Source organism: Ursus arctos, chromosome X (assembly GCF_023065955.2).
Source record: "Ursus arctos isolate Adak ecotype North America chromosome X, UrsArc2.0, whole genome shotgun sequence".
NCBI lineage: Eukaryota > Metazoa > Chordata > Mammalia > Carnivora > Ursidae > Ursus > Ursus arctos.
Genome location: NC_079873.1, coordinates 34,152,358 through 34,168,267, shown reverse-complemented (window position 1 = coordinate 34,168,267; position 15,910 = coordinate 34,152,358). Strand labels below are relative to the sequence as shown.

At 45.1% G+C, this 15,910-nt stretch overlaps 1 protein-coding gene across 1 annotated transcript; it reads right to left on the bottom strand.

Annotated features, from left to right (window-relative positions):
- Positions 1-2,750: 2,750 nt before the first annotated feature.
- Positions 2,751-3,176, bottom strand: MPC1L (mitochondrial pyruvate carrier 1 like). The gene has a single exon (XM_026513261.1). The coding sequence runs from the start codon at positions 3,174-3,176 to the stop codon at positions 2,751-2,753; it is 426 nt and encodes a 141-aa protein (XP_026369046.1).
- Between the last annotated feature and the right edge of the window lie 12,734 nt (positions 3,177-15,910).

Genomic DNA, 15,910 nt, shown 5'->3' with positions numbered 1-15,910 from the left:
TGTGTTTGAGAGTTTGGGGAGATTATGAAGTGATTGTTACCCTAATGATTTGAAAGGCTCATTTTTATTAAAGTATTAATCACCTATATGGCTTTACACATGAATATCCTAGGCAACAAAGGGTTAGACCTCTTGGGTGGGCATACTACAAATTAGATCCTGTAAGTGGAGCATTGCCTTAGCGTTGGAGGCATTGGGATCTTTCAGATTTTTTTTCTCCAATCATTTTGCCCTCTAAATTATAAATGCAGAGTGATAGGAAATTATCAGTAGGGATTATTACCTACTTTTCCCTTACCAGGTTAATTAGAAATCTACCTGCCTTTGATTGAAATATACTCGAATTACAAAATACATGTTGTAAGACAGATCTAAAAATATATTTCTACTCACATAGTAGTGAAGGGAAAAATTCAAGTTTTAATAAAAATCTTGATAAAAGGTTATGACTCGTTTCAAAACTTTAAGAACTGGCTTTTATTATTATTACATTATAGTCTGAACTATCTAAAATATGAAAATACTATCTTCCAGAGACTCCTTTCCCTCTTCTCAAACCCATGCTCCATGATATATGGATGTTAGTTATGACCACAAAACTGTAAACTGAGCATTTTGTGACCTCTTGGGGGAAGGTGGCTGATGACCTGACATGCTTTATTATTTTCTACTGAGTTTCAGGAAGGCATGAGAATTTTTATTTCTGCCTCCTGGTATTCCCACCCTTGTATTTTCCTCCCACAACGTACCAGGGTTGGTTCGTGTGGCCAATAGGACACAGCTGAGTGATGGTATGTCACTTCTCAGATGATGCTATAGAAGACTATGGCTTCCATCTTGGGCTTTCTCTCTCTTGGAACTCTTGGAGGGAAGCCCTGTCATGAGCAGCCCTGTGGCCCCCATGCCAAGAGACTGAAACCTGCAAACAACTATGTGAGCGAGCTTGCCCCAGGCAAGTCCAGAGACTGCAGCCCCAGCAGACAGCTGAGACCCTGAGCCGGAAGCACCCAGCTAAGCCACTCCCAGATTCCTGCCTCTCAGAAGTTGTGTGAGATAGTATTTGTTGTTTTATACTAAGTTTTGGGGTGAGTTATTACATGGGAATAGATAACTAATACACAAGAGTTTTCTAGAGTTTTTCTCCCCCGTATGCAGAATGTGAAATGCAGAAACTGCCTACAAAGAGGATTACTGCTTAGATGCCACAGAAGATAAAGGGGAATCTTCCAGAGTTCCACTAAGGTTGTGCCTGTCTTATCCAAGATCTGATGTCTTCAGAACCTTCCAGAGCTGTGTTCAATTTCTTTGCATTTGAAATGTTTTTTTTAAGATTTATTTTAGAGAGATAGAGTGAGCGAGGGTGGGGAGGGGCAAAGGGAGAGGGAGAAACTTTAGCGGACTCCTCACTGAGCTTGGAGCCCAATGAGGGACTGGATCTCAAGACCCTGAGATCACAACCCGAGCCCAAACTAAGAGACGTTTAACCCACTGGGCCACCCAGGGGCCCCTCTTTGCATTTGAAATCTTTAACAAAAGTAGGGTTTAAGCACTCTTCACCCAGTAGACCACTCTGGAACTTCCTGCATCCTCCAGAGGCAGGAGATTTGATGTCAAATCAGAGGGCAGCCTCTGCTGCAGAGACAATGGCCTTACACCCACAGCCCCACCCTTCTCTTTCCCCACCTCATGCAACCTGGTTTAAGGCAAGTCCTTAGGGGGACACTGTGGGCTAATACTGTTGACCACTGACCCTCACCCCCAACCCTAGCTAGCATTCAACACAGGGCAATAAGCTTATCAGTTTTACCAACTGCCATTTCCCCCATTTTTAGGCATGAAGAAAAGAGGAAAGGATTGGGATTTTGTCGTTTTTATTTTCTATTTACCTAGAATCCAGGGTTGACAGCAACTAACGTCAGAGTTATTTATCCTGTTTCCATGGTAGATTCTAAAATTGCTGTCCAATCACCAAGAGATTCTAGGTTCTCTTAATAAGTACTTGTAGAAAACCTAAACTGGATTTCACCGAATTCATTTAAACCCACTTCGAAGTATTTCCCTCAGTAACAATAGCCCCTGACTTATTTTTGCTCTAAAGAGATTAATGCCTGTACCAGGTTTTAAAAATCATGTATGCCACTAAGCAGCATTATTTGGCCTGGAGACCGGAAACAAGGAACAAAACACGATCTCAGGAGCACTTTCAGGCTTCCTCCCCCCATAAAAAACTAACCCTAGGGGGTGCCTGGGTGGCACAGCGGTTAAGAGTCTGCCTTCGGCTCAGGGCGTGATCCCGGCGATCTGGGATTGAGCCCCACATCAGGCTCTTCTGCTATGAGCCTGCTTCTTCCTCTCCCACTCCCCCTGCTTGTGTTCCCTCTCTCGCTGGCTGTCTCTATCTCTGTCGAATAAATAAATAAAATCTTTAAAAAAAAAAACAAAAAAAAACTAACCCTCAAGGGGCGGGGCCCGTGAAGAGGAAGACCAGCCATTCTACCCTCACCTAAAGAACATTTTATTTCCAGATCACGAAATAAACAACACTCAACACCTTCAGTTCTGTGCTATTTTCTATTTTTTATTAACCAAACTGCAGGTTTCAATCAGACTTGCACTGTTTTATTAGAGTCAAAACCAAACTTCACTGGTCTCTTCTTCAAGGAGAACAGTTCAGTGCTTGCAAGCTGCAAAGATTCGATGGGGCCGTCTCAGCCACGTTTCAGGGACCACGGGTTGGGGCTGGCGGCTGCCTAGCAGGAGTCGTCATCCTCAAGGTCGTTAACAGCCACAGGATCGCTGGTGGGATCGGTGGCGGCGGCGGCAGCAGGGCCGGCAGCGGTAGCCGCCGCGGCGTCTCCGCGGTACTGGTAATTCAGGTAGCGACTCAGCTGCACACTCTGCGCCACCACGTTGGTGCTGTGGCACGCCAACAACAGCAAGTTTCGAGGCTGTATACGGTAGGCGAAACGCATGAAGGCTAGCGAGTAGAAGATGAGCGCTGTTGTCATACGGCCACTGATGATGTCAGGCGAGGCGTTCATATCCTTAAAGGCAGCCACCGGTAGGCCGCAGTTGGCCACAGGACCCCAGAAGTGCGTGCTGGTCAGGTAGTCCCGGAACTCCTTGTTCTTCACATAGTCCCTGGCCCTCCGCCACAGTACCGCCACCATCGCCATGATCGCCGAGCCGTGAGAGCGAAATAACAGCCAGCCCACGATGACGTAGGACGCAGAGCGTACCCCGCGCAGCGTGGGCCCGTGACCTCGTGCCTTCGCGTGGCTGCCATAAAGCGCTCTACACAGCACGTGCGGCTGTCGTGCGTGCGTGCCTGTGGGCGCGGGAGGTGTAGCCACGCCCCCGCGCCTTTGCGTGACTGCCGTAAAGTGCATCGGCCGGGCACGTGCCGCTGTCATGTACGCCTTTGAGATGAGAGGCGTGGCCTAGCGTCATGGCTGAGCAGGACTGCAGTAAAGTGTGCAGGGCATGAATGCTCTCTTGTGTGCGTGTATGTCTGTTTCTCAAGCAAGGGTGAAACCACAGCCTTGTCCTTCGCTCGCCATTGTGCTGAGACCACCGTAAAACTCTCAGGGCTCCGCGCGCCACCCAGGGAGGTGAGTGACCAGCTGTGTGCTTCTCCTCAACTATCCAAAGGGAAACTTTGCTCGTTCTGCCCAGTCTGTGGGCAGTGTTGATTAGATGTTGATAAAAAATCCTTCAACCAGGTACAGAATTTTAGTCCTTACACAGTTTGCCTAAGTGTTGCAAATATAGTGACGTTTCACCCCTAAACATTTCCACATCTGGCTCTCAACAAGGACGTTCTCCTACTTAATCACAGTACAGTAATCCACTCAGATACTTAACATTATGTACAGTACTATTTAATATGCAGTGCATACTTTAATTTTATAGTTTTGTGGCTGTTTTTTTTTTCTTTTTTGTTGGGAGAGGGGAGATCCAGTCAAGATTCACGTTTAGTTACCTCTTTTAGATTAATCTCCCATAGTCTAGAGGAGTTCCCAGCGTTTTATCTTTCATGACATTGACATTTTTGAAGAGTACAAGTCAGTGGTTTTTCAGAATATCCTTGATTTGGATTTATATGTTTTCTCATAATTAGATTAAACATTTGGGGGCAAGAATACTACACATGTGGTGGTGTGTGCTTAGTGATCACAGTGGAAGGCACATGATGTCACTTTGTTCTGTCATTAGTGATATTAAGTTTGATTATTTGGTTTTTTTAAGTTTGATTATTTAGTTAAGGCTTTGTCTTCCAGGTTTCTCCCCTCTGTAATCAACAGTCCACGGGGACCCTCTTTGAGAGTGTATGGAAGTTCTACTCCAACAATCTTTCACCTAATAGTTAATATCCATTGATGAAAATTCTTAATGACAAAACTGATGATTATTTTCCAGGTGTTTTCTATTTTTTCTAATTGAAAATAATAGCTATTGAAAAGTAATTAAATATACATTGAGATGCTAATACTTTAGTAATTTATAAACAAGACCATGGTATCTTTAAAAATTAATACATTATCTTTGTTTCCATCCCAAATATTTCACATATGTACCTTAAAATATACAGTTTAACCATTGCTCAAAAGGAAAACAGCATAATGTTTAGATAACCTTTTTATTTAGATAACCTTTTTAAAACGCTTGGCTTCCACATATGGACGACTGGTATAGTAGTGCAAATTAGTTCAGTATAAGTTTGAATTAATAAATCAGCAACCATGAATTGAAGGACATTTTAGGCCTACAGTGTCATCGAGCCTCAGATGCTCGAGGCTCCAGTGTCCTAAAAATTCAGTTAACCACCCCTGTCCGCAAAAAAAACTTTCAGTACTTGTAGATGATCTCACTTGGGTTGTTACTTCATTTTGATTACCTATTGCTGTGTAATAAATCACCCTAGAACTTAGTGGCTTACAACAACAGTCCTTTATTTTACTCACAAATTTGCAACTTGGGTGGGACTCAATAACTGTTCTTTTTTTATTTTTTATTTATTTTTTATTTTTTTTTAAAAGATTTTACCCATTTATTCGACAGAGATAGAGACAGCCAGCGAGAGAGGGAACACAAGCAGGGGGAGTGGGAGAGGAAGAAGCAGGCTCACAGCGGAGGAGCCTGATGTGGGGCTCGATCCCGTAACGCCAGGATCACACCCTGAGCCGAAGGCAGACGCTCAACCACTGTGCCACCCAGGCGCCCCTCAATAACTGTTCTTATCACCAGCTGTGGCAGCTCAGTTTAGGGCTGGAAGATCCCCTTTCAAAATGGCTCACTAACATGGCTTGCAAGTAAATACTGGTTGTTGCCTGGGAGCTCAGCTGGGCCTGCTGGCTGGGAGGCCTCAGTTCTTTCCACAAGCTGCTTATACTTCCTCACAGTACGGAGGCCGAGCTCCAAAAATAAGCGTAACAGGAGAATCAAAAAGAAGCTATGTGGTAGGCAGAATTTTACCCCCAGTGACCCTTGCCCTGGCGTATCTCCCCTTGAGTTGGGTGGAACCTATGAATATGATTAGATTTCACTCCCACGATTATATGACAAAAGGGATTTTGCAGGTGTAAGTAAGGTCCCAAATCAGTTGACCTTAAGATAGGGAGATTCTGCGGGTGGGCCTGATCTAATCACTTGAGCCATTTTAATCTGGGTCCGTTCTAGAAGCCAGAGACAGAGGATGTCAGAGATTTGAAGTGTGAGAGGGGTTTGATGTGAGGGAGATTACCTACAGCCGGCTTTGAGGGTGGAGGTGACCATGTGAGCAAGGAATCTGGGTAGCCTTGAGGAGCTGAGTGCAGCCCCCGCTGACAGCCAGCAAGGAGAGGAGGACCTCAAGTCCTATAACCACGAAAGAACTGAATTCTGCCAATGCTGGGAGCTTGGAAGCAGATTTTCCCCTAGACCCTCTGAGAACTCAGTCCAGCCAACACCTTTCATTCATCCTGTGAGACCCTGAGCAGAGAACCCATTCGTGCTGTGCCTAGAATGCTGACCTACGGACCAAGCTAATAAGTGGGTATAAGCCACTAAGTTTGTGGCAATCTGTTGTGCTGCAGTAGGAAACCAGTATCAGCTAGATTGGCTTTTGTGATCCAGCCTCAGAAGTCCTATAACATTGCTTCGTCCAGTAACAAGCCCAGCCAAATTCAGTGAGAGAGGACATAGGCCCACCCCTCGAAGGCAGGAATATCAGAGTCACACTTTAAGAAGAGCACGTGGGATGGGAAATATTGTGGCCACCTTTGGAAAACACAGTTTACCATATTATTTAACTTGAAATCACATAATTCTAGACCATTGGAGTTGAAAGGATCTCATGGATTATCTGTAAAACTGGGATAGTCTTCCCTACTTCACAGCAGTATTGTGAGATTTAAATGTGTTAATCCTTATTTAGTGCTTAGTACAGGGCCTGGTATACAAGGGCTCAGTACATTTCTGTCATCATTATTGTCATCCATTCCAACCCCCTCATTTTACAAATAAGGCATGAAGCCTTAAGACATCGTGTCATTTGCCATGGTGACACAGTGAATTTGCAGTAGACCAGGATTAAGGTTTCCTATTTCTCCCATCAGTCCTCTGTACAAATCACTTTATTTAATTTATTTATTTGACAGAGAGTGCACAAGCAGGGGGAGTGGCAGGCAGAGGGAGAGGGAGAAGCAGGCTCCCCGCTGAGCAGGGAGCTCGCTGCAGGGCTGATCCCAGGACCTGAGATCACGACCTGAGCCGGAGGCAGACACCTAACCGACTGAGGCACCCAGGCGCCCCATGCACAAATCACTTTAACATCTGATGTATTTCTCTCTTTCCAACTATGTTGTAAGTTCCCTCAGACCAGGGAAAATATCACCAAAGAAACTGTTCCTTCTCCCCACGAGCCTTTTTTAATGTGCTGACTGGACATGGTCCAGATTAAACAAGACAAGGTCTGCCTTTCAGTGGGGGTATTTTACAGCTAGAGAAATGGAAGTACAGACAATGTGTGACTTTCCTGGTTGGTTCCAGCCGGTAGATGCAGGCTGAATACAGTCTTTGTATAAGGTTTGTGCCTCATAGATACTTGTTGGTCCTTAGAGTTATAATGAATAATCCCAGCGGAGGGTAAGGCATGGTCGTGGAGCCTGGCCAGCACTTGAAGAGAAACTGGAGGAAGTATACCGAGCTAAGAATGAGCAAAGCTGTAGAGAATCCTGCCTGACTGAGGCAAAGATGGTGACAAGAGAGTTTTAGGATTAGAGAACATAAGGAACGTTACCGAACCCAAGCTCGGCTGCCCGCTGCCTGAAAGGCCAGTACTCCAGAGACACGTGTTGATTGGAAAGGAATATGAGCTTTATTCAGGTGACCAGCCACCTGGGGAGAAGGCAGACTTCTTGTCCAAAAGCCAACTCCGAGGTTTCTGCCTGGCCCAGAGATTTCTAAAGGGATTGAATCAGTTGAGGGAGTGCCATGGTCTGTGACATTTCTTGATTTACGTGCAGACTGCATGCTGCCAGCCACAGAGTTCTCTCCGTGCTTGGAAGTTGTGCGGGAAGTTCTGGAAGTTCCTTGGTGCCCCAGGGGGTAGTGGTGGGGAGAGGGGTTGTACAAGAAGGTCTGGTTCTTCGGTACTTCGGGGGTTGTGCAAGAATACTCTGCTCTTTCTGCAAAGGAAGACAGGGTCTGCAGATAGGCAGAGGGAGGGCAGCAAAGTCATTTATGGGACTTAAAGGGAGAAAAACATTTTGCTAAGGGATGTTTTAGCTAACCAGAAAGTCGAGGCAGGCTCAAACAGATTTGCGGGCCTCTGTGGCCTGGGAAGGTTCTGGTCCTACATTCCCCAAGGCCAGTGGTCTGCAAATCTCAAAGAAAGTAAATTAGTTCCGGGACAGATCAAAGGCCTTAGGTGAGCAAGCCAGGAGCCTGTTAACCTGAAGCAAGTTAACCCTTAAGACCGGCTGGGTACTATGACGGTAATGCTGGCCAGTGACTACCCTTCCCCACAGGTAAATTAGCCCCACTGTGGATTCCACTGTGTTTTAATAGAAGAGACTAAACAGCTAAAGGTTTATCATCATTTTAAATGATATTTCTTTACCATTAACATTATTAGAGGTGGCGTTTCTTCCACATAAAGTGTTCAGGGTCTACTGTGTGACTCATGCTAGAGACACTAACATGAACGTGGGCAGTAAGCTCACCGTCCTCTTTCAGAGGAAACAAGGGGAGAAGACAACTAAATACACATATGGATTCAAGCCTTTGCCCAGCCCCCTCTTCTAACCAAAATTCCAGCTCACAGGGTCCTATGAGATCCTGCCTGATGTTAACAGCCCTAGCCCGACATGACCCTTCAGTGAGTTCCATTGCCGTGGACCATAGCATAACTTTTCGTTTTAACTGTTCTTAACTTTATATTTTGAAATAATTTCAAACTCATAGAAAAGTTAAAAGAGTTTAAAGCAAGTATAACAAAGCAAGAAGTGTCAAAAGAACACCCACATATTCTTCACCCAGATTTACCAACTCTCAACTTTGTGCAATATTCCCTGTAAAGTTTTCTCTTCCTCAAAGGCTATTTCTTAAGAATGTCACTGTGCATTTCCTAAGCACATGGAGGCTCATGACTTTCTTTCTTTCTTTTTTTTTTTTTGAAGATTTTATTTATTTGAGAGAGAGTGGAGTGAGAGAACATGAGCAGGGTCGGGGGGCAGGGGGAGAGGGAAAGGCAGGATCCCTGCTGAGCAGGAAGCCTGATGCGGGGCTTGATCCTAGGACCCTGGGATTTTGACCCGAGCCGAAGGCAGACGCTTAACGCCCTGAGCCACCCAGGCGCCCTTCCTGACTTTCTGTTACATTACCATAGTACATCCATCAGAATCAAGACTTTTAACAATATGGTATCATAATCTGCAGTCCTTCTTCACATTTCGTTCATTGTCCCAGTAATGACCTGTATCACAGTTCTGTTTTTCTAGTCCAGGATCCAGACTGGGATAATACACTGCATTTAATCGTGATGTCTCTTTTATCTAGAACAGTTCCGCCTTCCTCTGCCTTTCTGTGCCGTTCATGACCTTGACATTTTAGAAGAGTACAGGCCAGCTATTTGATAGAATGTCTCTCAATTTGGGTTCATTTGATGTTTCTTCATGACGATCCTCAGGGTTCATTTTGGGCAGGAACCCCAAGACAGTGTTGTGTCCCCAGTGCATCAGTCACATTAGGAGGCATGGGATGTCTGTGTGTCTGGTTATTAGCGATAGTAAGGCAGTGTTTGCTAGGTTTCTTCACTTAAAGTCAGCGTTTTCCCCTTTGTAATAAGTAGTTTGTGGGGAGATACTTTGAGACTATGTAAATATCTATTTTCTCATCAAATATTTAACCTACTAATTTTAGCACCCATTGCTGATTCTTGCCTAAATGAAGTATTACTCTAATGATAGTGACATTCTATTTTTTTTATTTTTTAAAAAAATTTTAAGATTTATTTATTTGAGAGAGTGCGTGTGCATGCATTCAAGCGAGTGGGCGGGAGGGGGAAGGAGAGGGAGAGAGAGAATCCTGAAGCTGACTTCCCGCTGAGCACAGAGCCCAACCTAGGGCTCGGTCCCAGGACCCCCAGATCATGAGCTGAGCCGAAACCAACAGTCTGATGCTTAAATGACTGAGCCACCCAGGCACCCTGGCAACATTGTATTTTTTAAACGATTTTATGTCTTATGGGTTTCTTTTTTTTTTAAGATTTTATTTATTTGAGAGAGAGAGAGACAGAGCAACAGAGAGCACAAGTTAGATGAGTGAGCACAAGTAGGGAGAAGAGGGAGAAGCAGACTCCCCACTGAGCAGGGAGCCCAGGCAGGGCTCGATCCCAGAACCCTGATATGACCTGAGCCGAAGGCAGACGCTTCACCGACTGAGCCACCCAGGCGTCCCCATGTCTTCTGGTTTAAAACAAAAGTCAGAAATGTATTTCATTAGGGGCACCTGGGTGGCACAGCGGTTAAGCGTCTGCCTTCGGCTCAGGGCGTGATCCCGGCGTTATGGGATCGAGCCCCACATCAGGCTCCTCCGCTATGAGCCTGCTTCTTCCTCTCCCACTCCCCCTGCTTGTGTTCCCTCTCTCGCTGGCTGTCTCTATCTCTGTCGAATAAATAAATAAAATCTTTAAAAAAAAAAAGAAAAAAGAAATGTATTTCATTAAAGTTGCCCTGGAATGCTGGCCAACATTTACAAAACATATGACTATTCATGACTGTGAAAACTGAACATTTAGGACTTGGGTATTTTATGAAAAAGAATTTTTTTTTTTTGGCCCCATCTATGCTGATATCCTTGGAGTATTTGCTCTTAAACTCTACGGAAGGGAATAAATAGCAGAGTGCCTCAAGAGAAGCTGGATAAATGAAACAATAGGCAGGTGTACTGGCTCTGCTATTTTCAGTTACTGCTGAAAGTAATTTTAGAGCCATCTGTGGCCCTGATTCTAATCTTTTGCCTTTATGCTCTTTTTCCCTTCTGTGAATACGGTGGCTGAAGGCTGGGTGGGCGCATCTTTCAGTGGCTATGAAATGTCAGTTAAGTGTGTTGTATCTCATTTTCTCTAGCTGTAAAGCGTGTCGTAGCCTGGTCCGGGTCCCTCGGTGCAATCACGTGGCAGGAGGGGGTAGGTTGGGTCCGGCCCCCAACAAACTGCTGCTTTTGTTCGATTTCTGCCTTATTCACGCGTCCTCCACTCAGGCCCTTGGTGAACGAGCAGGAAGCTACAGAGCCTCCTTCCACCAGCTTCTCTCGCCAAGGCCTCGTTGGAGGGTCCCGTCGTCGGAGATAGCTCAGGGCCACCTTCTCATACTTAGTAGTCTTGGCCCCAGAAATGAAACGAAAACCCTTTTTTTTTTTTTAACCTTTGAGTAAGTGGATCATCCAGTATTTTAAATTCTACAAAAACACAGAACTTTGAATTTTGAAAACTTGTGTGGAAATTATTTCACATTTACCAAAAAAGAAGAGTAGAGAACTTTCGCGGACTCTTTACTCAGATTCACCAATGGTAGGGTTCCGTCAGGGAGGCAGGGCCGCTCTGAGCGAGAAGGGATTTATTATAGGGAGTAGATGGAACACAGCCATGGAAGGAGCTGGGGAGGTGACAGTGTCTGAAAAGGGGGACCTGGAGGGCGAGAGATCACCACCCAGTCATCGTGAGGAGCCAGGCCCGTTCAGCTGCCAAAGCAGGGCCTGGGGCGCTGAAAGGGGGGCTGGCAGGCAGGCCTGGGGGGGCTCTTGCCTCTGAGGTGCTGCAGCCAAGAGTCTGGGGGTGGGGGAGCCTGTCGGTCAGTAAGACCCACAGTTAGGAAGAAGAGCTGGCCGTGGAGCAGAGCCTAGAACAAGCTGGAATCTGCCCACACCTCTGCGTCTCCACTGCGTTCAATCCTGAATGCCTTCAGGGCCCTGTTTCACTTCGTGTGCCGAATCCCTGACGTGGAACCGTGTGGGCAAGGGGATTCTGGGAACCCGGGTTCTGGCTCCGCCAGGCTGACATAGTACAGGCCACCCCGACCGATTTAAAACTTTTCCATGTTTGTTTTGTCATTTTCTTTGTAGGGGGGTGTGTGTGTGTGTGCGTGTGCACATGTGTACCTATATGTGTTATGTATCTATTACATATGTCCAAACACGCATTACTGTGTGTTTTAGTTGAACCATTTGAGAGAAGAACGAAGAGATTCTCTCATGTAACCACAGTAATCTTTGATGTAACATTGTTTACAATACTTGTCGTTTGAGGCCCGATTTCAGTTTTGTCACCTGTCCCAATCATGTCCTTTATAGCATTCTTTCCTTCAGTGCAGGGTCCCAGCCAGTGACATGCAGGGCATTTCATCTAGAACAGTTCCCCAGCCTTTCTGTACTTTTTATGACATGGACATTTTTGAAGAGCACAGGCCAGTTATTTTCTAGAATTGTTCCTCCGTTGGGGCCTGCCTGATGTTCCCTCACAGATTCAGGGGATGCTTTCTCAGCCAAAACACTGCCCATGACCTGCGTCCTCAGGGCATCCCATCCAGAAGCACAGGTGCGTCTGCCCCTTGCTGGAGTGGACATTGTGTCCCCCCGTCAGAGCACTGTCCAGCTTCTCCACTGTGGAGTTACAGCTTTGCCCCTGGCAGCTGACAAACGGTCAGCAGATGGGTGCTCTAAGACTGTGTAAATACCCTGCTCCGTGTCAGGATTTACTATGACAGAAGCAAGGTGAGGATTTTCCAGTTCGACCGATCCTTCCAGATGTATGTCAGCACTACTGTAAGGAAGAACCTCCTGTCTCCCGCATTTATACACTTACCATTATTCATACGGCCTTGTGAATTTCCTGTGTTATTCACTGGGTTAGAACCCTTTACGGTCGTCTTAATTTTGATGCTCCAGTTGGTCCGTATTTGGACAGTGGGAGCCGTTTGAAGCGGTCTTCTCTGACCCCAGCATTCAACTACACAAAAAGATACACCCTGCAAAGGCTGTTCCCTCCCGGATTTATTCCATGCTGTCCACCCTGCCCTGCCCCTGGGCGTGCACACACGCGCGCGCTCTCTCGCTCTCTCTCTCTCTCTCTAGGTAACTAACGTTACTGTTTTCTGGTTCATCCTTCCTGTGTTTCCTTTTGCAAATATAGGGAGCAACTACATGCATATTTACTTATTTCCCCTTTCTTACACAAATGGGAACAGACTATGTTCTTTCTCACTGTACAGTATATCTTGGAAACCACCCCATATCGCCTCATAGAGATCTTCCACCTTCTTTTTTTTGGTTTGCTTACAGCTACATAGTACTCCATGGTGTGGCTATGTCATAGTTTATTTAGCCAGTATACTTCATTTAGACATTTAGGTAGTTTCTACTATTTTGCAAATATGAGTAATAATGAATATCCTTGTGCATGTGTATTTTCTTGTTATAGGTGTATTTTAAGAGTAAGGCCCTATGCCTGGGTGGCTCAGTCGTTAAGCATCTGCCTTCGGCTCAGGGCGTGATCCCGGCGATCTGGGATCGAGCCCCATGTCAGGCTCTTCCGCTAGGAGCCTGCTTCTTCCTCTCCCACTCCCCTTGCTTGTGTTCCCTCACTCGCTGGCTCTCTCTCTCTCTCTGTCAAATAAATAAATAAATAAAATCTTTAAAAAAAAAAAAAAAAGAGTAAGGCCCTAGAGGGGCGCCTGGCTGGCTCAGAAAAGTGTAGGACTCTTGATCTCAGGGTTGTGAGTTCAAGCCCCACAGTGTAGAGATTACATACATACCTATATACATAAACTTAAAAAATTTTTTTGAAGATTTTATTTATTTGACAGTGCACAAGCAGGGGGAGTGGCAGGGAGAGGGAGAAGCAGGCTTCCTGCTGAGCAGAGCGCCCAATGCGGGACTCGATCCCAGGACCCTGATATCATGACCTGAGCCACCCAGGTGCCCCACTTAAAATTTTTTTTTTTTTTAAAGAGTGAGGCCCTAGAAATATTACTTCTGGGTCAGAGGGTAAATACAAATTTAATTCTCTTAGGTATTGCCAAATTTGTCCTCCATTTTGCATTCGCACAATGTACAAGAGTGTCCGTTACTCCACAGCCTTGTCAACAGAGTATGTTGTCAAGCTTTAGAATGTTTGCTGATGTGGCAAATGAGAAATGGTATCTCATGGTAGGTGTTTTTTTTATGTAACAGCTATATTGAGGTGTAATCCACATGCTGTACAATTCACCCATTTAGGGTGCACAATTCAGTGGTTCTTAGTATGTTCACAGAGCCCTGCCTCTATCACCACAATCGGCTCTAGAACATTTTCATCACCCTAAAAAGACACCCTGTATCCATTAGTAGTCACCCCTCATTCTTCCTTCCCTGAAACCCCTGGCAGCCTCTAAACTACTTTCTGATTCTAAGGAGTTGCCTGTTGTGGGCATTTTGTATAAATGGAAGCGACAATGTGACTTTGATGTCTGGCTTCTTGCACTTAGCACGTTGTTTTCAGGGTTCATCCGTGTTGTGGCCTGTGGTAATACTCCATTCCTTTTTCTGGCAGAATACTGTTCCACTGTGTGCGTAGACCACATTTCATCTGTCCATTCATCCGTGGGTGGACATTTGGGCGGTTTCTACCTTGGGCGATTGTGAATAATGCCACTGTGAACATTTGTGTATAAGTTTTTGTGTGGACGTATGTTTTCATATCTCTTGGTTGGATACAGAGTGGAATTGCTGGGTCATATGGTAACTGTTTCATCTTTTGAAAACTGGCTAGACTGTTTTCCAAACAGGCTGCAATATTTCACATTCCTGCCAGCAGCGCACAAAGGTTCGTTTTTCCACGTCCTTGCCAGCACTTGTTATTGCCTGTCTTTTTTTTTTTTTTAATAGCCATCCTAGTCGGCGTTCTCAGTACAGTTTTAATTTGCACTCTTATTATGAGTGAATTTCTTTTCATGTTTAAGGGCCATTTTAATATCTTTTTTAAAAAAAGATTTTTATTTGAGAGAGAGACAGAACACGAGCAGGGAGGGGGCAGAGGGAGAGGGAGAAGCAGACTACCTGCTGCGCGGGGAGCCTGGGGTGGGTGGGGCTCCATCCCAGGACCCTGGGATCCTGACCTGAGCTGAGGGCAGACGCTTCACGGACTGAGCCTCCCAGGTGCCCCCATTTTAATATCTTTTTAGGGGAATTGTCTATTCATGTCTTTGGCTGATTTCTAAATAGGAATTTTGGGCTTTCCCCCTCAAATTTGGGAACCTCTTTATTAGAGATATTAGTACTTTATCTGTGATGTATGTTGCAAATATTTTCTCGTTTATCATTTGTCATTTGACTTTTTTATGGTGTTTTGGCAGCATTATTCATTTTGTTTTAAAGATTGTATTTATTTGAGGGCGAGAGAGCTGGGAGGGGCAGAGGGGGAGGGAGAAAGAATCTGAAGCAGACTCCGTACTGAGCACGGAGGCCGATGCCGGGCTCCATCCCACTTCCGCAAGATCACGACCTGAGCCGAAACCAAGAGTCAGATGCTTAACCCACTGTGCCACCCAGGCGTCCCAGCAGCATTATTCATAATAGCCCCAAATTGTGAATAGATAGACAAAATGTGGTATAGCCACATAAGGAATATTATTCAACAATAAAAAAGAACAAACTGTGGACACATGCTATGACATAACCTCAAAAACATTATGCCCAGTGGGAGAAGCCAGGCACAAGAGACCCCATACCACATGATGTCATTTATGTAAAATGTCCAAAAAAACCAAATCTGTTGAGACAGAAAGACTAGTGGTTGCAGGGGTGGGGGGGATAGGATTAACAGTAAATGTACATGAGGGATCTTATTGGGCTAATGAAAATGCTCTAAATTGATTTATGGTGATGTTGTACAACTTGGTAAATTTACAAAAATATCATTAAATTATATACTTGAAATAGATACGTGATATCTAAAATATGCCTCAATAAAAATTTTTTTTAAAGATTTTATTTGAGAGCGAGAGTGAGCAAGAGAGAGAGAACACAAACTAGGGCAGAGGCAGAGGGAGAGAGAGAAGCAGGCTCCCTCCTTAGCACGGAGCCCGATGCAGAACTCGATCCCAGAACCCTGGGATCATGACCTGAGCCGAAGGCAGTCACTTAACCGACTGAGCCACCCGGGTGCCCCTCAAGAAAAATTTTAAAATTCACATTCTTAGATAGTCAGATTTATCAACATTTTCCTTTATTACATCTGGATTTTGATGCAGTAGAAACAGAAAATCTGTTTCCTACACTTGGGCTGCGAAATAACCCTGTTTTCTTCTAGTACTTGTGTGGTCTCTCTGTTTAAAATTTAGATCTTTAATCCATTTGGAGCTTATTTTTGTATATGCTGGGAGATCTGGATGTA